This window comes from Phaenicophaeus curvirostris, chromosome 5, assembly GCF_032191515.1.
Source record: "Phaenicophaeus curvirostris isolate KB17595 chromosome 5, BPBGC_Pcur_1.0, whole genome shotgun sequence".
In the NCBI taxonomy this organism is placed as follows: Eukaryota; Metazoa; Chordata; class Aves; order Cuculiformes; family Cuculidae; genus Phaenicophaeus; species Phaenicophaeus curvirostris.
Genome location: NC_091396.1, coordinates 39,524,481 through 39,550,000, shown reverse-complemented (window position 1 = coordinate 39,550,000; position 25,520 = coordinate 39,524,481). Strand labels below are relative to the sequence as shown.

General features: G+C 36.5%; 1 protein-coding gene across 2 annotated transcripts in view; it reads left to right on the top strand.

The window, feature by feature from the left end:
• Positions 1–17,580, top strand: part of PRKD1 (protein kinase D1) — a 132,477-nt gene extending 114,897 nt beyond the window's left edge. For both annotated transcript variants that reach the window (XM_069858371.1, XM_069858372.1), the window contains exons 12-18: positions 184–256; positions 1,198–1,304; positions 1,708–1,869; positions 3,199–3,297; positions 4,420–4,687; positions 15,596–15,681; positions 16,611–17,580. In XM_069858371.1, coding sequence (XP_069714472.1) covers positions 184–256; positions 1,198–1,304; positions 1,708–1,869; positions 3,199–3,297; positions 4,420–4,687; positions 15,596–15,681; positions 16,611–16,829 — 1,014 coding nt within the window. In that variant the 3' untranslated portion in view covers positions 16,830–17,580. The remainder of the gene's footprint in view (positions 1–183; positions 257–1,197; positions 1,305–1,707; positions 1,870–3,198; positions 3,298–4,419; positions 4,688–15,595; positions 15,682–16,610) is intronic.
• Positions 17,581–25,520: the final 7,940 nt, after the last annotated feature.

Here is a 25,520-nt window from a genome sequence, read left to right as displayed (position 1 = left end):
GCTTTCACAACAACTGCATTTAACATGTCTTTTAAGAAAACACACATGAATGTTTCTGGCAGATAATGTATTTTGAAATGCACTATAGTAAATGTATGCTACTTCCCATTAGAAGAAGCAAATGAAGTACAAATTTTGGTTTTGTATCTGAGAGCTTAGTATTTTTTATGTTTCTATAAACAGGATATTAGCACTGTATACCAAATCTTCCCAGATGAGGTGTTAGGATCAGGACAATTTGGAATTGTTTATGGAGGTAAGGCTCTGGTGTTGTGTACAGTTATGCTTAAAAGAAAATTTCTTGAATGGTTAAGGTATTTGTACTCTGAAATGTTTTGTTACAGAAATTAGCTGCCCATTGTTTTGTATAAGCTATATTCATTAAAAAATAAAACTGGTTTTGTTGATAAAATCTTTTTATAATTTAAAATTTTCTACCCAGTAGTGGGTCACTGTATGTTAAAAGCTTTACGTTCTCTATAAGCTCTAGTAAAGAACACCCTGAAATGCAGAAAACCATTCTTTTTGAGAACTATAATGGAAGAAGAAAAAAAATATAATCTGTTCTTCCTACTGTTTTCCTTGGCATGCTTTTGTGATCTTTTTTTCCTGTGTTTTCCAGTAACCTATCTGAATTGTTTCTTTTTTCATTTTCTTGTCATTTTTCTTCTCTTTTTTTCTCCTTTTTTTAAGCACCTTTGGAGGTGTGTTTAGATACAGCTGTTGTTTGAGACAGTGTGAAGTGAGAACTAATGTTTCACTGATGTCTTTGATAAACATTGGACATGCTAAAGCTAATCACTTATTTCATTATTTGCTGGTTTGAAACTACTGCCAGTTGCAGAGGAGGCAGTATAAATATATGAACAAGCATAATAAATATGTATATAAATATATATACATATACGAGAAAGTAGACTTTGCATCTGTATTGTTAAAATGCAGAGCTTACTTTCTCATATACGTGTGTTTCTTATGTGTTTAAATAGTCTTGTTAGCTGATAATGAGAAAAGTTCTTTTGTCAAAGGGTAGAAAGAAGGAAATGACAGAAAACATCAGTGACTTCCATGACTTAGTTTGCAGCAAACCTGCTCTGAGAATTACTTCGTTGTGGTCATGTACAATCCAATGAAAGTGAAATGTTTTTCAGTATTAATTGGTAATTGATAGAGGCCTTTTTTTTTTAAATAATGCAGGAAAACATCGCAAAACAGGAAGAGATGTTGCCATTAAAATAATTGACAAACTAAGGTTTCCAACTAAACAGGAAAGTCAACTTCGTAACGAAGTTGCAATTTTGCAGGTATTTTTCTATTCTTTTTTACTGTATTAACTTCATTCATGGATTTCTATAAATTCCAGATAATGTTATAATTCTTTTAGTTGATATTCACTAGTATTTTTGCTGCTTAATCTACAGCCAAGACCAAATGTATTGTCAGTGTTGTGTTGGGAATTGAAATTTCTGCAGTTTTAAGCACCAGGCTTAATCAGGAAAATTTATCTTTGTTAAATTAATTTGAAATTAATCAATTTTCCTATACTGTCCCTAGAAATTTCTTGCCTTTTGCCTACAGGTTAGGCACACAGTTTAAATTATGAAATACTGAAACATTGTCTGATTTAGGGGGTCTGAAGACTGTCTATGTAATGATAAAACCTACTGATCGTGTTGGGAAATTGAGTGCTGTATTTATCTTTAATAGAATCTTCATCATCCTGGAGTTGTAAATCTAGAGTGTATGTTTGAGACACCAGAAAGAGTGTTTGTTGTTATGGAAAAACTCCATGGAGACATGCTGGAGATGATCTTATCAAGTGAAAAGGGCAGATTGCCAGAGAGAATAACAAAATTTTTAATTACTCAGGTAAGAAATTAATTATAGACCTTGAAGGAGAATTGAGGTAAATTATTATAACTGTTTCTTATGTTTTACTTTTGGCATAATTTATCTGTCTGATTTATGAGATCCTGAATTATAAGACAGCTTTGTGTATATTGTCTGATAGAGTTAGTAGACCATTAAGAGCACCTAGAACTAGGCATATATACAGCTGTCTGCCTGCTGGATGGGACGACCATCAAGGTACACTTTTTCATATGCTTGAAAAATTAAGCACAAGAAAAGGGTGCAAAGCACTGAACTGTTGAATACATACTCAAGGAAATTTGAACCTCTTAAACTGCCCTGCACCTAACCATTGCAGTTCACACTGCGGTTTTGTACGTATTTTCTGGGCTGAGATTGGATCTCAGCACTGCCTCTGATCAAATGAGTCTGGTTTCCTGGATGTCTTCTGTTAACAATGTGATCTGGACGGGCTTTTTTTGCTTCCTGTTGTCATATTATCATATTGCTTCTTTGGCTGCCTCTAATACTGGTTTAAATTTAGAGACACTTTTGAGTAGTGAGCCACTTGAGAGTCAGAGTAGCCTTGTTATAGCAGTCAGGAAAAAGGAAGGAGCAGGAACAACAGTGTTACAGTGGAAGCTTGTTATTCAAAGTAGAATGTAGTAGGTTGCCTAGTTTCCAGGCTTTCATGGGTGAAATTGCCACCAGCCCCAGAATTTGGTTTCTTGTCTTCCCAGGTTCACTTAGCCTCCCCTCTGTTTCCTGCTCTAATATAGTGGGAAATTCTCTCAGCCTCTGACCAGACACAAGGAAAGGAGTTAAAGCCACAGGAGTAGGATAAAAATTTCTCTTACACACTCTTCTTGTTTGTGGAACAGAATAAAAATGCATGCAAGGCTCCTTATGCTTTCTCTTCTCAAGAAAACATTTAAAATGCATCACATAATATTTCTGTGGTATTTTTTGAGTGAATTCAGAGCTTTAAGGTAATTTTGCCAGTGTTTCTGTGACTGGATATCATGAAACTAATATATAAACAAGCACTTAGAACTTAGGTGTTTTTAAGAAAAGTTTAGAATATGAAGTCTGTGAAGAGGGAAAAAATCATATTCTATGCAGTGAAACATCAAGAAAACTTGATGAGGCTCAGCAAATAATAGTTGACATTCATGCTTCACACCATCCGCTGCTTGTAGATGTTGCTGTAAAAGGTGCATTCTTGTTGGATTATTTCTCTCTACTCTGGCCCTTGATTCTATGATCACTGATATTGTCCAAACAATATAAAATAAAAGAAAGTACAACATTTAAAACTGAATTTCTTTCTGATGTGTTTCTTCTCAGATCCTTGTTGCTTTGAGACATCTTCATTTCAAAAATATTGTTCATTGTGACCTCAAACCAGAAAATGTGTTATTGGCATCAGCTGATCCTTTCCCACAGGCAAGTAGAAAATGCTCTTTCTTAAGATAAATTGTTCAAATTAATAAGTGTTAGCAATGAGTACTTTATGAACAAAAAAAATGTGACTAGTGACCTCTCTGTATTTCCTCCAGGAACTTCAGAGAACTTCTAGGTATGAAAAAATAACTGATCCTTGCGTGTTGTCATTTGCCTAAAATATTGAACTAGATTTTCAAATGTGACATGACTACCGGTGAAATTTTTTCTAATTTGCTCACCGTTACGTAACAAATTACTTCTCTGATTGATAAGGTCTAGATAAGTGACAATATGCAAACAGTCACCAGAAAGACAGGGGTTTTTTTTGAAAGTTAGTGTAGCGTTCATGAAGAAGAACTAATTTTATTTTATTAATTTAAATGTTGAGTAGATTGCAGAATATTTAAATATACTTTCTGGCTCATTGTTTTTCTCATTAAATAGTATTTGTATTAACTCCTGTTACCTTTGATCTGGAGAATTCATCTATGATCTCTTCCAGCTGCCTGTATTCAAAGGAGATCTACTGATAATTTTTAAATAATACCAATAACAGTAATTGGAAAGGAAGGATCTATACTGAGGTGTTAAGTGTAAGGTTTTAAGCAGTTAAATCTGTCCCTCTGAAGAAATCAGGCAAGGAGGTTTGCAGAGACAGGGTGTAAATAGGTCTGCAATTTGGAAGTGGACCTCCAAAGTGGAAGTTCAAGAAATAAATTTTGTCAACTTGCTTAATTTAGGATAAAGCCATAGGTAAAACATTCTTCCTGTTTGCCATGTTTTTATGCTATGAATAAATAAGTATTACTTTATATTATTACTTTCACCAGGAGCCTGAGCTGTTAGGCCTATCCAATATTGCTGTTCTTTCATTCTAAGCTGTCTTGTATTCCTGTTTTTACTGCACTTTATTCATAGAGTGAAGGAACAGAGGAGAGGCAATGGACTCATAATCTAGTCCCACATCTCAGTGGAATTCCTCTCAAAGAGGAGTTTAAACAAAACATCCTTGAAGGAACAGTAGAGAGTAGTCTTGCAAGTAAACTATGACAGAAGTGCCTTGACTGAGTATTTGATAATAAAAATAATGTATGTCTTACTATAGTGCATTTCTTTAAACAGGTAAAACTTTGTGATTTTGGCTTTGCCCGAATCATTGGAGAGAAATCATTTAGGCGCTCAGTTGTAGGAACACCAGCTTATCTTGCTCCCGAAGTGCTGAGAAACAAGGGCTACAATAGGTCTCTGGATATGTGGTCTGTGGGTGTCATCATTTATGTAAGCCTCAGTGGTACATTTCCATTCAATGAAGATGAAGACATACATGACCAAATCCAGAATGCCGCTTTCATGTATCCACCTAATCCATGGAAAGAAATTTCTTATGAAGGTAATATCTGTTTGTGGCTAGTTTTATGCAAGTGCTAAAAAAGACTAGTTGTAATTTGCTTTTAATTTTTCTCCTCCCCTGTACCTGGTGAAAAAGAAATATTTGAAATTTAAATGTACCATAACATATCCTTATGTAATGTCTCTGTTTTGTGCTATCAACTGTTTAGACATTTCCTGCAGAGCACATATAGAATGCATATAGCATAATCTTCTAGTGTGGGATTTCTCCAAGAAGTATTGAAGGAGGCACATATATCTACAGGTTTGATAGCTATAGAATCTTGTCTCAGTTGCAGGAACTGGTGTTCCTCATATTTACTCTGTACCTTTTCTTTCAGCTCTAGTGCCTATACAGTTTTTTTTCTCAGTCTAGTTGTGCCAGTACTTTGGTTTATTACTTGGTAGGATGCTGTACCCTGACAGTCTTTGTGTGGAGAAGATAAAAAAAGATATGGAATGGTTCTAAGCAGATGAGCTTTTAAGAACAGTGTGAGGAAGTGTCATAGAAGAGTCGTTCTACAGGGTGGGAGAGCTTGAATATAACCAATGAGACTTTTGAAACTAGAATTCTGGTCAATGACAAAGAAGATTTTTGATAGCAAAAGAACAATGGTTATCAACATCTTTAAAGAAGGTAAATGAATTCTATTGAAGATGTCTCTGAATATAACTGCATAAGTAGTGCATTTAACAATAATATCAGTTTTGGTTTCAGCAACATTTCTTATACATAACAAAGATTTTCAGGCAGCTTGATTTTCTTTGGGATATTTTTTTTTAATCATTTTCTTTACGTCCTTAATGTTTTGCAAGGTAGCTCCATAAGTCTTAAAGCAAATAAAACATTACAATTATCAAATTATTATCTTTTTTTTTTCTGAATTGTTGTAAGTACCAATTCGAATGAAAACATCAATATTTAGAATTTCCATTATTTTCCATGCAGTTTTTTGGGTTGCAGTGACATGTTTAAATTTTATGTTAATGCTTACTGTAATATATATTATAGCCATGTGAGATTCTCAGCTGAAAAATGCTTTGAGAGCATTGCTTGTTGTTTTATCCTGGTGGCAGATGAAGTTTGGTGAGATCTGTTGAGGAAAAAAAAAAAAAAGGCAGCTATAAATCTGCACAATAGCACACTGAAGTCCTCCTGAACCTCCACACACTGCTGATATGTAAGCTGACAGAATCTGTTGGCAGCAATGCTTTATCTGGCACTAGAGATAAGCAAACAGCAATCAACACAGAAGAGGCTGCAAGAAATAGTCTCCCACAAGTTTCTACTGTGGTAGACAGAAGATCAATTTCTACATTCAGAGGTGAAGATTCAGTAGAGCACCTACGGAAAACTCACCTACTGGGGTGTTATCTCTTCTCTCATAGAATCACAGCCTTCATTAAGAGTTAATGAATATCAAGCTGCAAGTATGCAGAAGGGTGGGAAACACATGTAACAAACTACTAAGTTAAAATCTGGTTATGCATTGTGGTTTTATTATACATTTTGAATTCCTAGCTGGTGAACCACTCTATTGTGCTAAACGAAAACCTGAAAAAAGTTTGAACAGATACATTATGTGTAACACAGGGAGTTGGAATATAGATCTCTGTCCAAGTATAACTCGATAACGCTGACTTTTAGACTTCAAAACTGAATTCAAATTCTGGATTAACTAGGGAAATAAAGAAATGGTTTTCTCATGTCAGCTACTCTGGTCCACATTCCTGTGCAGGTCACAGGAGGTCAGTTGAACAGGCCCTTTACACCTGCTGGTCACATTCAATTTGATCAGGCACTGAACAGTGCCTTGATAATTGACACTAGAAATTGTTGAAGAATTTTTTGGGGGAAGCAGATGATTATTTAAAAATTTTATGAAGTTGCTTACTTAACATTGCAAATAAAAATTATTTTTAAAGGTTTGTGTAATTAAATGTGAACTATGGTTACATGAAATTTATTTCAAGCTAAATACCCTCACTGTGCCTTATAAATTTTTCTGTGCTAAGTGCTATAAATCTACAAAATTCAGACAGACAATTAGTTTCATTCCTAATAGGTTACATTTGTGCACATGAAAATCTTACTTTAGCTTGTCATGGGCTCTTTCAGCTTCTCAAATAGGTTAATCTAATGAATGGGGTATTTGCCTTTCCATTATTCTTTCTGCCAATTATTATTAATCATTGACATTTTTTCAACAGAAGTTTTAACATACAAGACTGATTACTTTTAAAACATTTTCAATTTCCTATAAAAAGATCCATAGTAGATTTTTTAAAGGCACAGTAGATTTCTTGTTTAACTATTCCTTGGTGGTTTGTATCATAGCAAAAATTCACCCAAGGGAACATTGATCATCATCAACTAGTTCTTCCATTCAGGCTTGTAAAGGAGTCACATCACAGTGTGGAATACAATGCTGTAGCAGAATCTAGCATAGTCTTTATAAATAAACATTGATCAACCTACCTCTTTCAACCTGATAAGATTTGAAATAGCTGTGTGTTGTGAACAATCTACTTAGATATTGTATTGCAAGAAAGGAAAAATTTTGATGATCCAGTAATTAGTTCAATTTATTTCTTGACGTTTAAAAATTTGTGCAAATAGTTAAGAGAACTTTACACATAGCATTCAAAAATTGAATCCAAAATTGATTAGACAATTTGATTAGACAAATTGATTAGACAAATTGATTAGTATTGCCACAAATGAAAGAAATGCAAAATAAATATTATCTTTAGTGGAGGTAAGAAAGATTTTTTTAAAGTGTTATGAAAAATAGGAGGTATTTGTCAAAAGGTTGCCACAAGTCGAAGTAATATAGATATTCTTTTTTTTCCTCCATTACTTGCCTCATTCTCTTCATATATCCAAGAGGCTCCTGGGTCCAAGTATTCTTTAACAGTATACTCTATGAATTGTACGTTAAAGCTAGATTTTAAAAGTGCAACTTTTGAATCAGCTATTTCATCTAGCACAGAAACTGAGAATTCAGAGAATTTAAAAGAGATAAGTACCAGCAAAAATGCTGAGGTTCTCTGACCATGTAAAATGCAATACGTATGATTGTTTCTTCCTTTTTTATAGCTGAAATATGTCTGAATTGGTTGCTTTGAATGTTCATACTATGATAATCCTAGAAATGCTGTTGCATAACAGTGAGAAGTAGTAGAAGGAATTACATATCAAGTTGAGTTATTGCTGTGTTTATTTCTATTTTTAATGTAATCAGAGAGGAATTAAAAGCTCAGATGTTTTGCTTCTTATCAAAATGACATATTTCTTTGCATTTAATGGAAAGCCTATGAATTAGGTTGAATGATGGTATGTTTATCACCATTTTCATTTTAGTGCTTAGTAGATATTTTTTCTGATGTTGCCAAGCAACAGCCTATTAATTGGGGAGATGGAATGCAGAAGGTAGCAAAACTTTAAAAAGGAAAAAAAAAAATTAGATATGTCATACTAAACATTTTGTCTGGAAAAGCAACAGCAGTAGTAAAATAGCTTAACTGTTCCCATTTTGCAGGTTTGGAGCAAAAACATATGGGAAGAAATACTTTGTAGGCAAAGTATGCCATGAATGTAATAGTGTGATCTCTGTTAGTCTATTTTCTTGAGAATTACTTTTCCTGTAGCATGTTATAGCAATTTTTAAAATAAAAATCTACAGTCATAAGCCAAGAAAGAGGGCAGAATCCAGTTGAGGATAATATTTTTGAGTGTTCAATGTCTCTCAGTCACTACTAACAGTTCTGTCTTCTCTGCTACTCAGGAATGTGATCTAGTCATTGACTATAACTCTTCTAACTCCATGAGGTATCTGCCTCATGCCATAAAATCTGGATTGATCTCATAAACTCTTGCTACTGAGAACTTCTAGCATTTTTGTGTAATGCTTTGTCTGTCCTCTTCTCCATTTTATCTTATAAAACTAAGCCCTTTCACTTTCTGTAGCTTTCAGAACTGTATTTTTTCCCAACTGATTATCCATGCAGAGTGTTTCTGCAAGCGTCATTTCCCAAGTTTAGCCCTCATGCACAAAATCAGTTCTCTAACTTCAAAACCAAAACTGTTTTGCATTTTAAGGTTTGTCAGAGATTGTTTGCGCGCACACACATACACAATCTCACAGATTCCTCTGTAGGGAATTCTGATTTCCACCCCCACTAAGGAGCTGCATTTTCCCACCTTTTTCCAGTAGCTTCTCTCCTTTGAAAGAATACTCCCAAAAAAATTGAGTTTGTGTTTGTATGTGTATATAGAATTGTAAGACGTTGTAGGGAGGTAGTTTGTGTGGTAAACTTTGGGTATCTTGTAGAAAACCAACCAGACCACCAAATTTGCATCATCTCAAAAGATTTTTTTTTTTACTTAGCTACAGATTACAGAAGATAAATGCTGCTAAATATAATCCATACTCCCTTATGGATTTTGTCTCTCTGCCTGTTAGTGAATTTTACCTAGACTGTCTTCACAGTAGTGGCTGTTCTTTTGAACTGACTGGTCCTAAAATGTGCTATATCAAGCCTTGTGTTAGTCATGGTGTGTTTCATTCTGTTCTGAAATTTTAATAAATAATTGCATTCATAATTATTTTTCATCAGTCACCAACACATCTATTACTACTAGCCTGATGAGCCATGTGATGTGCACGCTGTTGATTAGCTGCTTCGCGTTACTTAGTATTATCAAATAATTTGAGAAGTAACAATGCAGTTTCTTCCATGCATTAGATTTTATCATGGTGTGATTGTTACACCACTTTTGAGTCAGAAATAAGTACCACAGCTGCCTTCAAGCCAATATTTATATAGACTTGTTTCAGCATAATGTGAATTTCACACACTAATGAGAAAGTCACATGAATGAGCAATAAGTGTGAGGAGGTTGAATGCATGTTAAAGCTCAAAGATGCTCGCTACCTCAGTAAATGTTTAACTAGCTGTTTAAACTAACACCTTGACTCTACTTACATGTTTGCTGGGATAGATTAGTATTAGAAGACCTCTCTGGTAGAGATGCAACTTATAACTGCAGAGGATTTCTTTTGGTAATACAGCTGAATCCATGTCCCTGAAAATAATAAGCTCTGCCATCTGAAGATTATTTTTTGTCAAAATAACTGCATGTACACTAGGGTATTTGTCAGCAAAGCTGTATTAGCCAGCAATAGGAGAGAGGTATACCACTAATCAACATAGCTATACTCAGAACAATCCAGGGCCTACAAGTCCTTAGTTTTACATTAGTGGAAGCAGCTTAATTTCTAAAAAAACATTTTTAAAGTGATGTCTGTTAGAGTAGGTAATATTATGGGTGTACTTAAAAAATTCTTGACGAAGTATAAATTTGATGTTAATTTAGCAATGATTTTCATTACATTCTTAATGTGATTTCTTTTTTATAGCTTATGTGAAAAGCTGAAGTTTGTATGGTAGGACTAAAAGAATGGTAGGTTCATAACAGCGTTTTCAGATATTTCACCAACTTTTGTGTTTATGTGTGATTTACATTCTCATTGCGTTAAAGCAGTGAGTCCTATGAAAACTGTAATTATCATGAGTTGATTTGATATTTAGTGTGAAAAATATTACTGTATTTTACTATGTAATTATTTGCCATACTAATAAGCAGCCATAAGCACTTTAGAAACATGAACCACCTGACTCTGGAGGTTCTTTCCAGTAATAGGCAACTAAAAAGGAGTCCTTCCTAAAATCAAGGAGACAGAGAGCTTTTTAAAGTTGCATTTGAATCTTCCCATTTAGGAGTCTGCTGAATGACCACCTGTATTAATAACGAGTAGTCGTGCTACCAGAACAGTTGACTAGTCTGTCTTCTTCGGCAAAGTTTCCATCTCATGGAGCTTGATAAGCCCTCAGGTGGCTATTTATGGTGTCCTTCAATCATGGGAAGTAAACAAGAAGCCATAAAAGTGTTAGGAAAAGCAGTACAATAATCCTCTTAGGTCTTTCATATAGGTTGCTTCCTTGGCAGTACCTGCTAGATCCCTGTAAATCATGTATAGACTCTGCATTTATTAATATATGTTATCCGGAACAATTATTTTACAAAGGAATCTTGTCAAACATTCTAAAGCATCTAAAATATCTGACAAGGATTATTTTTAACACCTGTTCTTTCAAAAACAAAAAAGAGTCTCTAGTGAAAATTAATTAAAATTGCTTTAAATTATAGTATAGTTGCTTACCTTTCTTCAAAACTGCTTTATCTTCCTAGCAGAAAATTTAAGTTTCTAACATTAAGTGCTCCATTTGGGGCCCTAAATCACACTTCAGTTGTATGTCTAACTAAGTGTTAGACATACCTTGCAAGTTTTTATCTCCAGAGTTTTTAAGCTGTACAACTAAAAAAAAACCCCAAAATTAATTAAATTATTTAAAAAAAAAATCTGAAATTAAGACAACATGAGTCTTACGTATATTTTATATGAACTGTAGCCAGACTATGTTCCATAGTGGCTGTCAGGACACTATAAGGACAGGATGGTTTTTTTGTAAGCTGAAATAGAGAAAATAACCAGGATCTTTCATCATTTCCTTTGAATAGTCCCACAGAGCCTCTCAGTGTCTGAACCTCTGTAATTTATTTAACACCAGTTAAATTCAGAATTTTCTTATTAACAGACTAATCCAGATCCCTAAGGAAATTCTTTAATCCTGGAGTTCCAGCATTCTGTCTGTCTATACGGAACTCATTAGGTTCTGCTTTCCTTTATGTGGCACTGCCCTTTTGTTACCAGTACATACCGCCTGCACTTTGACTTCCCATACTCAGAATTTTTAGGCTTAAGAAGTGGCTTTTCTTGGAATTGCATGATTTCCTGTCAAAAATAGCAGATGCTTTTTTTCTGTTGGAACTCATGTTTGATCTCTTACTTCCTCTACATTTGAAAACAAGTTCAAGCAAGTGGAATCATATCAGTCAGTTTGAGCCCTAAGTCCCCACAAGAGTCACAGTTGCATTTGCGCTTCTTTTTTGCTAAGTGGCAAATGATATTCAGAACTTTTCTGGCAAAAACAACCCTAGATAAAGAACTAAGCAAACATCAGAACTTGATACAGAGACAGCAATATTCCAGTGGTGAAAGGAGCACATCATAAGTGTAAACTGTTCTCAAGAATAAATGATTGCTCAATACTGACAATCGTAACCATCCTACGATGTTGCCTTTTCACTTTCATCTTCACTTTATTCCTTTATCCTTTTTTGTGTACCTTTTCTTATGATTGTTTCTAGAACAATTCCTTTCTGGTCTGTTCAACAAGCTGTTGGCAATTTCCCCCGACAACACAAAGAGTAATGCTACTACACGAGTATGTCGTTGTCCTGAAGGAAAAAAAGGGGAAAAGGAGTCTTCATCCTGTTGTAACTTGAGGGAGACTGAATAGCTATGTATAATTCCATCATTTCTAAGGCTTGTGGTTGTATCTGTGTCCAATGGGTTGGACATAAGATGCATAATAGAGCAGTTATCAATACTCCATAGCAGAAAGAATATTTGGTCGATACTTGGCAGTTATAGAGGCACATCTTGGGAAACATGCACTTATATATCAACAGTTGGCTGACTGAAATAAATTCCCAGGACAATCAACTATTTCATAAAGTTCTGGACCTATTTGCCAAACTGACTCATGGTAAATGATGAAAAACCATCTTTGAATGTTGCATACACCTGAATACCACTGATGATAATAATTAAATAGGAACCCCATTAAATTCGCATTCATTGTTGGCCGGTTTATCAATTGACATATCAAAAGACACTGAAGTCTTATTGTAATTCTGCTGAATTCAAGGGTAAGGTGACAATTGCAGAAGATGCTGATGTTTGCTGAGACCTATGTTTGCCAGACTGGGTAGGGGCCGTGTTCTCCTCTTTCAAGCACTGGATAAAAAACATGGCCACTATTTTTTCTCAGGTTGTATCAGAAGTCATTCTATAGCTGGGCTGTAGCATTTGACTGAGTTTCCTGTCTCTTTCTCATAGCCTGGAACTAGGGAGTTTCTCTTGCCAGTAAAGAGGAAAAAGGTTAACTTCACTGTTTTGAGTTCAGAGTGCTGCCATCAGTAGGCAACCTCTTTGCTATCCACTGGCTTTCTGATCCCTTATCTACTTCACAGACATTTTAAGTGAAAATAAAAATTAGTTAGAGAACTTAGTATGAACTGGACTTTGCACTAAAAGAGACATTTGCTAAAAATCGGTTTGTCCATGACAGAAAAAGTAAAATTAAGACTACCTGATCCAAGAAAAGCATTGCTCAGAACCTCAGGCAATGCCTTCTTTATTTGAAGTTCTGATATTTGTTTTATCTAATTCCCACATTTGCTTTGATTTCCAAGATAATATTCAGCATCAGGAAGTTAGGGCTACTTTAGTAATAGTCCATTACTGCTAAGAACAGGTTATCTGTCAGAGATACCATGTGTGCCTAGATAGGATGCCATATACATTCCTGGTTTCCTGGACATTGTGCTCATTTTGCTCTGCCTCGTGGCAGAAACACATGGAAAAGTCTAACTAGCAAATTGAGCTTGGAGAGAGGAACACCCTGTTAAAAAAGAAAAGCTTTTCCATATTGCTGCACAGACTATAACCTCAGAGATGTACCAGTTTAAAGAACTCTGTCCCACCTCCTGATCTTAGAATCATAGAATCACTAGGTTGGAAACACCTTTGATATCATCAAGTCCAACCATACCTGTCCACTACTAAATCATATCTCTAAGCACCTCATCTACCTGTCTTTTAAATACCTCCAGGGATAGTGACTCAACCGTCTACCTGAGCTCTAGTGCCTGGTAAGCCTTTTGGTGAAGATATTTTTCTTGATGTCCAATCTGAACCTCCCCTTGCGCAACTTGAGGCCATTCCCTCTCCTATCACCTATCACTTGGGAGAAGAGATCAACACCCACCTCTCTACAACTTCCTTTCAGGTAGTTGTAGACAGTCATAAGATCGCCCCTCAGCCTTCTTTTCTTTAGGGTAAACAACTTCACATCCCTCAGCCCCTCCTTGTAGGACTTGTTCTCCCCCCTTCACCAGCTTCATTGCTCTTCTCTGGACGTGCTCTAGGACCTCAATGTCTTTCTGGGAATGAGGAGCCCCAAACTGAACACAGTATTAGAGATGTAGCCTCACCAATGCTGAGTACAGGGGCAGAATCACTTCAATGGTCCTGCTGGCCATGCTGTTTCTGATACAGGCCGAGATACCATTGACCTTCTTGACTTCCTGAGCACACTGCTGGCTCATTCAGGTGGCTGCCAACCAACACCCTCTCCTTCTCTGCCAGGCAGCTTTCCAGCCACACTTCCCCAAGCCTGTAGTTCTGCACAGGGTTGTTGTGTCCCAAGGGTAGGACTCTGTGCTTGGCCTTGTTAAACCTCATCCCACTGGCCTCAGCCCATTGATCCAGCCTGTTCAGATCCCTTTGTAGAGCCTCCCTACCCTCAAGCAGATCGATACTTCCTCCTAGCTTAAAATCATCTGCGAATTTGCTAAGAGTACACTCAATCCTTTAATCCAGATCATTGATAAAGACATGAAACAGAACTGGACCCAGCACTGAGTCCTGAGGTTATATCTCCAGGCCAGTGGCAGCCAGTTTCTCAAGCAGAATACTGTGAGAAACAGTGTCAAAGGCTTTACTGAAGTCCAGGTACACTATAAGCACAGTCTTTCCTTTGTCCATTAAGTGGGTCACCTTGTCATAGAAGGAGATCAGGTTAGTTTGGCAGGACCTGGCTTTCACAAACCTTGACTGGTCTTAATCAACTGGTTGTATTGTGTGTGCTTAAAACAGACAAGATGATTATTCCACTTCTTCAAACGTGTTTCAGACCTGACCGCCCTCAATGATGCCATGTTTCTGTTACTTTCAAGGCCATCTTTCCCTGTCACCATCATGTAACTAAAGAAATAAAGATGTAAACCAGCATAATTGGACAAGCTAAGGGACATTGTGATGAAATGGAAAAGTTACATTTATATAATAACTCCCTGTGACCAGTCAATTGTTCTGTAACAATAAACTTTCCCCAGAACACATACCAAACATTTAGCACCACCTAGAATAGAATTTAACTTTTCATTATACCCTTTTAAAAAACAAAATTAAATTACATCAGTAGATTCATTTATAGCTCAGCCATATTGTCCCAGAAATTTGTCCAAATGGATCACTTAGTGCAGTTCCATGCACTGAACATTGATTACTGGGCCTCTTCCCTTCAGGCATCACAGCACACATACCTGTAACCTCAATGAATCACTGCATCCTTCAAAACCACTTAAAAAGTAATTTGTAAAGAAGCCCTCTCACTTTTATGAAACACTAGACTGCTGACTAGCAGGTAGAGGCAATCTTCCATCCCATAGAGTAGTAGTGCAAGATTTTGTGACGTGCAAAACCCAGTTTCATTGAAGATGCTGCTGTTGGTCATCTAAAGTGATAGAATCTCCAAGAAACATATTTTTATATACATATATTTAATTACTCTGTAGTGCTGTGGTACCTGAATACTACCATACTCCTCACTTACATGAGATTCTTTAACTTGAGCAGGAGCTGAGTGAATGTGAATTATCTTCAGACTTTGTTGAATGCATGCAAATGAACACACAGAGATAAATGATGTGCTAGCTAGCAGGCAACTGTTTAGTAAAACAATTGTAACCCTGTTAGGGCAGTCTTCCTGGGTACCTTCAGGGACATCAGCATTGACTGCAGTTTGAGAAAGCTGGAGTAGGGAAGGTTAACTTTCCTCTTTTTGTTGACTACCATGTCTGTATCTCTGTTTATATGTCCTAGTTGAAACAAATATACTTAAACTAATGTTTTTCAATATTATTTCTTTCCAGCTATTGATCTTATAAATAATTTGTTGCAAGTGAAAATGAGAAAGCGCTACAGTGTGGACAAAACACTAAGCCATCCTTGGCTACAGGTATTGTTACAAATTCCATGTTTCTCCTACTTATTTAGCCTCTAAGTATATAAAAAGTTTTCATCTTAAAGCACTGTAGGATCTAAGAGAATCTACAAAGCTGAAGATGTTTTCAGGGCCTGAGAACCTCATACTTCTTCATCAATTTGCATACTTTAGGCGATGACAAAGTGGAGGAGAAAAAAAAAATACAGGGCTGTGATTCGAGGTTAGTCTGCATGAGGCTAGGATTGGCAGCTTATTACTGCAGCTTCATAGATTCTTTGAGCGGGAATAAAAAAATAAATTATTAAAGTTGATATATATGTTAAGCAGATCAGAGGCTGCAGAGCACAGTGTTCTAGATAGCATGAGAACCAAACTAATTTCCAGCCTTACTGCTGACTGTAGTACTGATTGCTGACGTCAGCGTACCTTGATGTTTATATATGTCTCTCTGAGCACAGTAGTAATTGCCTAAGTTTGGAAAAGCAGTTTCTAGTCCAAGCTGAATTTGTGTCCTGCACCATTATACTGAAATAAAGCAACTCTCTTGATTATCTGGTATAGATCACTAGGATGTACTTATATGATTTAAATGTGTTTCTTCTTCCTTATTCATCTTGTGACTAGTGTGAGGAATTTTTTTACCATCATGCCTCATTTTTATGTTATGGGTATGTGTAGACTATCCATACGTTCTGCAAAACAACCTGTTAACATCTCCATACTGTACTTGTGACAGAGTTCAATAGAATTAATCAAAGAATCCTCTAGAGATGAAACCTCTAGATTTCATTTTTATTAATTGTAAGATTTTTCCATTCTGGAGCAATAGGGATGCATGTCATTTAGATTGCTGAATTAATAGCACTTCTATATTATTGGTAGTAGAAGGGAATGTAGTTTATTTTAGGAATTTAAAAACTGGTACTGTTATTTTATTTCAGGACTATCAAACCTGGCTAGATTTGAGGGAACTGGAATGTAAAATCGGGGAACGTTACATTACCCATGAAAGTGATGACTCCCGATGGGAACAGTATTCAGGCGAACGTGGGTTGCAATATCCAGCACACCTTATCAGTCCAAGTGCTGCCCATAATGAAAACACCAAGCTAGAAGAAACAGAAATGAAAGCCCTCAGTGAGCGTGTCAGCATCCTTTAAGTTGCATCCCCTATAATCTGTCAAAACACTGTGGAATTAATAAATACATACGGTCAGGTTTAACGTTTGCCTTGCAGAACTGCCATTATTTTCTGTCAGATGGGAACAAAGCTGTTATGCTGTTACACTGTTGATGTATCTGAGTTGCCAAGACAAATCAACAGAAACATTTTTGTGTGACCAACTGTGTTGTATTTACAAAAGTTCCCAGAAACATGGAACTTGTTATTGTGAATGATTCATGTTGTATTTAATGTATTAAAACCTGTCCCCACGGTGCCTTTGCAAACTAGCGTTTTTCTTACTTGAGCCTCATTTTGGTAAGAGAGAACTTTCCCATGAAGATCTTGAGGGGAGGGGGGATGTTTGTACAGCATTAGTATTGTAATTGTAAGCAAACTCTTGAAGAGTAGATTATAACTGCTGTTCTGTGAACAACTTTTAACATTTGGCTAAATGCTTTATTTAGTGTTGAAAATACAGAAAAAGTAAAAGATAACAAATTACATAGCACTGTATAGTTTCAGATCAGATAACCTATATGTATGTGTTTCTGTATATAGATACAAACTCCCACTATAACTTGCTCTTAAGCCTAAATGCCTTAGTCATGTAAACTGTAGCATATGTTTGTTGTATTTCCCCTTTTCTTAAAATATTATTATCTTAATATGAATATTCTGTAATATGTACATTCAGAAGCTAAATAACTTGTTGACTTTTGTGTATGTTTTCAATAAAAGTCTGGTTAAAATAGGTTGATTTGATTAATCTTTCTGTTTGAAGTATCCATAGAATGGTATCAGAAGTAGGTGGAGTAGGTTAATCATTAGTAAGCCTGTATGGAGGTAGGTAGGAAAATGCTGCCAGTTATCCTGTGTACCTATAAACCACGCTTTGTAAGAACCTGCTTGGACAATTTAATATCACACATTCAATCAGTTTTGAAACACTGGGGAGTGGGGAGGTTGAGCACACTGATTTTGTTCTAGTGAAATTAATAGGAATTTATTTTTTAGAAATGTGCTGCTTCTACTTTACCACTGAGTTCTCTTGAACTGACAAAGTAATATAGATCCCTCCCACCCTCCTTTCCCTGAGAACTTTACAGATACTAATTTTCATTTCTAACAATTACTTAGTGATCCAACACTAACCTATGTAGCCTTAACTGTGAGAGAGGTTCAGGCTGCACTGTAAAACACAGGGTAACTCAGTGATGAGCTGAAAATCATTTTATGCCACAGACCATCACTGAAAAAAACAGCTAATACAGATTCAGGAGTGAGGTTAAAAAAGAAGAGATACCTGGGTTGAGAGGCACGAATGTGCAATGATTAGAGCTACATGGTAAAACTTTATTGATCAAATCTTGGTTTTATGTACAATCACAAACTTTCCATCAGATAAATCCATTATTTCATCAAAGAGCATTGTCCAGAGGAAATTTGCACCAGATAAATAACATGACCAAAGCCAGTAGGATTTTACTTATTTTACAACTCTTCTTGACAGTGTGACCTGTAGAAGAAATGAAGAAAAGGCACCTTTATTCAAAGCGGAAAAAAATCTATTTTAAAGAAAAATAAAAGGTATTGCGAAAAAGGACTTTTTTAATCTCTTCTTTCTCCTCCCCAGCTCTTTTACTCTAGTCCCACTGCCCTTTCCACATCAGCCGGACCATTGAAGTGTGCTCTCTGGTAGCACTATCCATGTAACAAGTTCTGAAACAGCTCTGCTTTGGCAGTTTGACTGTCATGCTTTAATGTCTATATTTTCAGTTAGGGCTTTCCTATAAGGCTCGGTTGTTGGCTGTTGTTTCTTTTTCATTCAACCTCGTTCTCAATCTGAAATGAGCTATAAAGTAAAAAACAAATAGACTCAGGCTGATTGTCAAATTTCTGCCACTAGAAGTGTATACATATATTTAAAAGCAAGTCCAATTAAAGGCGCAGTGGTGAACTCATGGATAGATGAAGATTATATTCTGTTCTTTAACAACTCCAAAAATCAAACTAAAAAGTAACTTTTCTATAAGGAATCTCAGAAAAATTACCGGAATCATAGACTTCGTTCAGATGCTGATATCATGGCTGTTCGTAAGGAGCCCTGACCTCACAGGAGTGCCTTAATTTTGTTGTTTTATTACTCTGTGTTAACCAGTAGCAGATTTAGAGCTCCATTTTCATAACAATCAGTTTAGGTGAGTCAGGTTTTTATTAATGGCTTGTTTTTATTTACAGTTATTCTTCTAACCCTTGATCAATGGTAATTTTGAACAGCACAGTTAAATTCTCAGAAATAACAAATAGTGTACTGGCATTCTGTTCTCAAGCATGGACGCTAGTCAGGAGATTAAAAGAGAAGGTAGGTGACAAAACTAAAACTGACACAACTTTTAATGAAGGAAGGACATCAAGTGCTTACAGTAACCGCTCCATCTGCTTGTTTCTGCTTAGCAATGTTTAGCATACACAAGGGTTTGCCAAGCACAGACCTATGTTGATAAACATATTTAATGTCATGGGGCACTTTTGGTAATTTTTTTTACAACAAAACAGAGACAAAAGGATAAATAAATTCCTACACAGAGAAACTTAATGACTAGCTACTAAACATGATATCAAAGGAACTCTTGTTTTATTACTAGGGGCATATTATACTTTTTTTCCTCCCCATAACTTTTTTAAAGCACTGAAGCTTGCTTCATCACTTTAAGGAACTTGTGCAAATATTCATTGTTTTTCAGAAAAGAATCTGCCATTAGCCAATGTAATAAATTAAATTTTTCCCTGTTGCTGTTCAAAAATGTCACACTGTGAAATCTGAACTGTTTACAGTTCAGACAGAAAGATGAGTTCACTGATTCCTAACTCAAAGCCTAAATGGAAACTTGTTCTTCCAAGTACATCATCATCAAAGTGTATTGAAGCAAATCTAGGATTATATCATCCTACATGATTTTTCCTTTGCTTGTTTTACTCAGGAAGAGGTATGGTAAACTGCTCCGTAGCAATGATTCCATAGCCTTTAGATTTCCATTAGGCCAACAGTTCCTGTGCATGCATCATGGAAGCAAAATGCAACAATGGTTGTGCTGAACATAAATATTGACCTGAGGATCTCTTGATGGTATTTCCTTTTCTGCCATGCAACTGCACATTGTCTGCATGTCAAGCACATGTGTACATGTAATTGTACATCTATAGACATGTTTATTGTGCCAAAGCTTAGGTATAGAGTGCAGAGGAGTAGCTAAAACATACTTAGAAGCTAGAACTTCTGATTTATGTTAAGTTGCCGTTTTCACTGCTACCATTTTCTTTATCCATTCAGAGACGCTTCCTTTACCCAGCGTCTTGTCCAGGCAGTTTAAATAACTCAGCATATGAAGTAAGCAAAAAGCATGTGCTTGGGCAACTTGCACAGCTCAACTGCCATGCATCTTCTCAGCCACATGACCATCTACACCTTCCAGTGAGATCCTGTCAGTGGGCCTTGTTTCCCATTGTCCCAGATACTACAGCAGATGTCCTTGTTCTCAATTTAGCACTCTGTCCTTAAAACTAGCTGGATATTCTCTCTTCTCCTTTTCTTCCTCCTCTCTCTTCCTCCCTCTCTACACCTCAGTACTGAGAAGCCTTGCTAATTTATTTCTTCTTCAAAGCTTAGAATATTCTGAATCCTGACTGTATGACAAGACACTAACCATCTGGATTTTGTGCTAACAACAGTCAGTTTTGGTTTTTTAATTTTGTTTGAGAGGTTAAACAAACCAGGATATTTATTTTCCGTTATTGGATAAATCAACACCTCTTCTGCACACCTGAATTTATCCTGGACAATGAAGAAACACAGATGACATGGAAAATGCTAATAACCTGAAAAAAGCCCAAACCCTTATTGGACTAACAGGAACAGGTACATGGCATCCTGTGAAATTAGGGACAAAAGAGAAAAAAGAAAAATAGGGAAATTTTAAGAGGAATCACTAGATGGCTTAGCCTCCATACACTCCCTGAGTCCATAAGAGATAGGGGGAAGATCAGAGCTGAATAATTATGGATTATTGTGCAGTATTACTAAGATAGGTCTACCAAAATATTGACATCCTGGAAAAGCTCTGCTTCATGCAGAGATACTGGAGCCCTGTCCCTGTACTTCTTCGGAACCCCAGATTTTGCTCAACTTACCACTTTCCCAGAGATATGGTTTTTTTGTTTGTTTCCCTAGGAAGTGAGGATGCATTTTATTCTTGCCAGCCACATACTGCACTCACTGCCTTCTGCCTCATGGGTAGACCTATGGCACCTGAAGAAAAAGTGTCATATTCCTTGGGTTTACTGTGTATGTGCCAGATGGGAAAGAGCTCAAGCAAATCAGATGTCAGCTAGAGGAACTGTATTGATAGGTTAGATACCTTCAGTCATCACAAATTTGTCACCTGAATGCAATGCAGAGTTTCACCTTGCTTTTTGCTTCGCTTGTTTCTAGCAACTGAAGCAAGTGAGCTGATATTTGTCCATTCTTACTGAATCTTTTCTTTGCTTATGTGAGGAACAGGGAGCACACATTGTAGGAAGTGTAAACTATTTTTCTGCCTTAGTAAGCACATCTACAAACTTGAATATCATCTGTTCACAAATAACAATGTAGTAAAAGTCTACTTGTGTTTCAGACGGAAAAGTTGCTATTTCGAAAGATCCCATGAAATGAAATGTTTTGCTTGGGCATCCAAGCGCTTGAGGTACTGCACCCTAGGGCGTCTAGCTCTGCTGTGAGCCTGGAGAGCCTAAGGCCTCACAATGCAGAAGTCTGCCAGGCAGGGTGCCAACCAAGGGAGCTATGAGGAAAACAGACGTGATGAAAACGTGCCTTTAAGGCAAATACCAAAATCTGTAAGCACGTGTGTGCTGCCAAAGTTTGACAAAAAATTGGCAGATTTGGTTGAAGTTTTCTAGCCAGACAAACTATTTTCCAGTATGAATTTATTATAGATTTGCCAACTATAACATCAATAGTTTCCTATATAACTTCCAAAATGAATAGTAACATTGGTGATGACCTCTAACATTTTTAACAGGGACTGATTTTTCAAAAAGTCATAATAACTACCCTTTGAAAAGCAAGTAGTTCACTTTGGTTCCACTGTAGATTTAAGCATACAAAAATATGAGTTAATTTTGAGCAGTTATGTAACTATATTTAATAAGTGGAAAGTGTACTGACATATGCTTAAGAAAAAATAAAAATTGACTTGAGGGACCTGGCTCACATTTACCAAATAAAAAGCTGCAGCAGTTTAAGATGTTATTGCCTGAGACCCCAGCTTATTGTTACTGGCCTTATAACAGAGCGAAAATAGAACATTTCAACTTTTCTAGTTGGCATTCAAAAGCATCTGAGCACAGTGTTTGTTTATCTTCATGTTTGAGTTAATTTGCCCAGTTGTGAATTAGAGATGCAATGCTCCATTCTGCCACCTCTGCCACAAGGAGACATCTGGAAAAAGGGCAGGAGGGAGAGTAGGTGTTGCACTACTGGAGGCAGATTTGCCAGAAGTCATGTGCAAGAGTCCTTAATTGCATTTTTTAAGTGAGTAAAGAGCTTGCAAGCCTGAATTCCTGAGGATTTCTAGATGTTTCAGGCATCCTGATTTCTTCTGAAACAGGAGTTAAGATCTTCAGTGAGTAATTAAGGACTGCTGAGCTTTATAACCCTACCACTTTTACTCATGGCATTGTATTTCTACATGTGCTCACCACAAATGATCACTACAGGTGTTATTAATAAAAACAATAAATGGTCCTAACACCCTATGTTCATCTAAAATGTATATATTCACAGGTCTTATTCCTTAGTCTGTCAAAAGGAAATACATTCAAAAACATGTACAGCTAGGAGACTTCATGGCACAAAGTGGTGAAAGTTTCAAGTACTCATTTCTCTCACGGCCCAAAACTGGAAAACCACTAGTAGGCAAAATAAGACCTACTAGTAAATACGTAATGACTGCAGAATTTCACTGGGAAATAAGGAGCTCTTAATAAAGAGTTCTTAGTAGGAACACTTATTATGTTCATAGACTGAACTTAACTTTACCTTAATCCTAATGAGAAGTCTTATACACCAAAGTTCCGTCAAGAAAATGTCCTGTTCAAGATTAATTACTATGAATCTGATAATGGCCATTTCATATTCGTTGTGGCCTGAGAACAGCCTCCCTTGCTTAACAAATGCACATCTATGTATATGCATATACATTAAGGGAAAGTTGGAAGAGTTCGTACTGAAGTGAAGCATCATAAGAAAGTATTATGTATTTAAAATCAAAATACCCCTACTCATTCTCAGAACTCATGAAGGAAAAATTTCACAGACTTGATTTTCAATGTGACAGCATTTCAGGAAATTCAGAGAAACTTCTATGATCAGGATGATTAATCCATACTCAGAAATTTGAAAGAGCACAAATCAAAACTGCTAGATATCCAGAATTCTGTTCCCCTTCTTGCAACTATTAATCGCAACGCGATAATTTTACATTTTCTAAAATTTAATGACTACTAGCCACTTGTATGTGAGAAAGCAGGAAAATGCCACTGTTCATGTTTCACAGCTGGGGTAACATAACTGTAAATACATGAACTGACTGGCTCAAAACAATCTTGTGTCAAAAAAATTCAACCTCAGAAGCAGTGTCAAAACGAGAGCGCCTTCACGGGCAGACATTATCCTGTGATATCTTAGTTTTCTCATGTAACTTATGATGTTTGGAAGTACAAAAATATGCAGGAATGTACAATATTCTCAGTCAGACCCTCATTACGCTTCTATATTTCTTTTCATTTGTAGATGGCAAACTGACAAACGAAGTAAATGAATGACCTAGGAGCAGAAAGCAGTAATCTGGAACACAAAGCCAACAAAAGTCAGGCATACTGGGTGAGGTTTTCTCTCCTTTCCAGGTCAACTTGGGTACAAGAGTATGCAACCTTAGATGAGATGTTCTGTGAGAGGCAAAGGCTATACTGTGTGTGTGAAGTGGGAATTACAATCCATTGTCTTTTTTCAGACATTTAAAGATCTTGTAAATATACAGACTTCCTGCAACTACAGCCACAGTTGCCTTAGAGATCACAGTGTCTGCACGCTGCTGCTGAGTAAAGGCAAAACCGTTGAACTACTCATAACATACACTAGCTAGCCATGAGCTTCCTACCCTGTTCAGCATGAATCTGTTAGCATGCTGCTAACAAATTACTATGACAAAGTAAGATACGGTTTCATAGCAAATTAGATGAAATTGCATTTGTGCATCTCCTACTCCTATGCAACTATGGCAGGTGACAATCTCTGCCTTTCCTTTAAAAGTCTCCAGGCCCTTTGCCCCTTCACGACCCTTTGCACCCACCCAGTTCCTTTTGCATTTCACAGACTTACACTGTTTCCAAATTTACTCCAAATCAGCTAGATGCTTTTGCTTGAAAGGGCATTCAGGCAGCTTTACAACAGAAGGCAGAAGACTGCCTATCAGCTCTTCCACCCTTATAGCAGAGAGCCTATGAAGATAATACCTCCTTAGCTCTGGGTAATGAGACAACAGAATGGGAAGTCTAGGTAGTACAGAAGATGAAGGACTCCTATAATAAATACGGCAGTATTTTTCATGCTCAATAACTCTGCTATTACAGCTATTCAGAATCATGATACACATACTCCATGTGTAATTTGGTTTTGCACAGACTTATTAATGTATTCATACCCTTAAGGGTGACAAAATTATTAGTGCATTGCTCTAAGCTTTTCTCAATATTTGTACATTTTTGTTGGCTAAGCTGGGACTTTTACCAGTAAAATTATATGGGCACAGCCTCTTGAGTAGACATATTTATATGGGCACAAAAGTTTCTTACAGCTATGGAGGTTGAATCCCTACTCACACAGAAATAAGTATGCAAGTATGACTAGATCCAGATAATGTCACTTAAATTAAGTCCACATAAGTAGGACAACTTCACTGTTCAGATGTAGCCTTAGTCTCCCTTTTCAAACCCCTTTGCCAAGAAACTGTCATCATTTTGTGATATGGACAATCATGCATTAGCCTGAAATCACCAAAGCTATCTCTTTTGCACTAAGTGGGTAACTTGCCGCCCTAAATTGGTCTCAAACTGGTGTTCAAAGACAAAAATGCCAGGGTATTGCCAATTTTATTAGTTACCCAGTAACCAGACCTTGTGTTGTCTGACTTGCATGATAACTGTGAAATAAAATACTGTGTGATTTAATACATTCCCAATATTTTTCTCCTGCGTGTGGGGTTTTTTTAATAAAAAATGCTTACTAACACTGTCTTGTTTCCAACCCAGTGCTGTCTTTATTATTAAACTGTAAGGAATCTTATGTCAAGAAAAATGAAAATACTGAATTTCTATAGGACATTTCTCAGTAGAGGGATGGCTTTAGCTGTTCCTATCCTTTCAGGCTTGCTGCTAAGCAGTTTTACAATTTGTAGTCCTTCAGTTATTGAAGCAGCTTTGTGTATTTGCGTACCTTGCCACCTACTGGCCATGTTCGAAAGCTGCAGAAATGAGGTAAAGATGAGGTAAACGAGGCCCGGGGCTTTTCTGAAAATTCATTAGTGATCTCTCCATTTTTACAAAGTCTTAGGTGTACATGATGTATGCA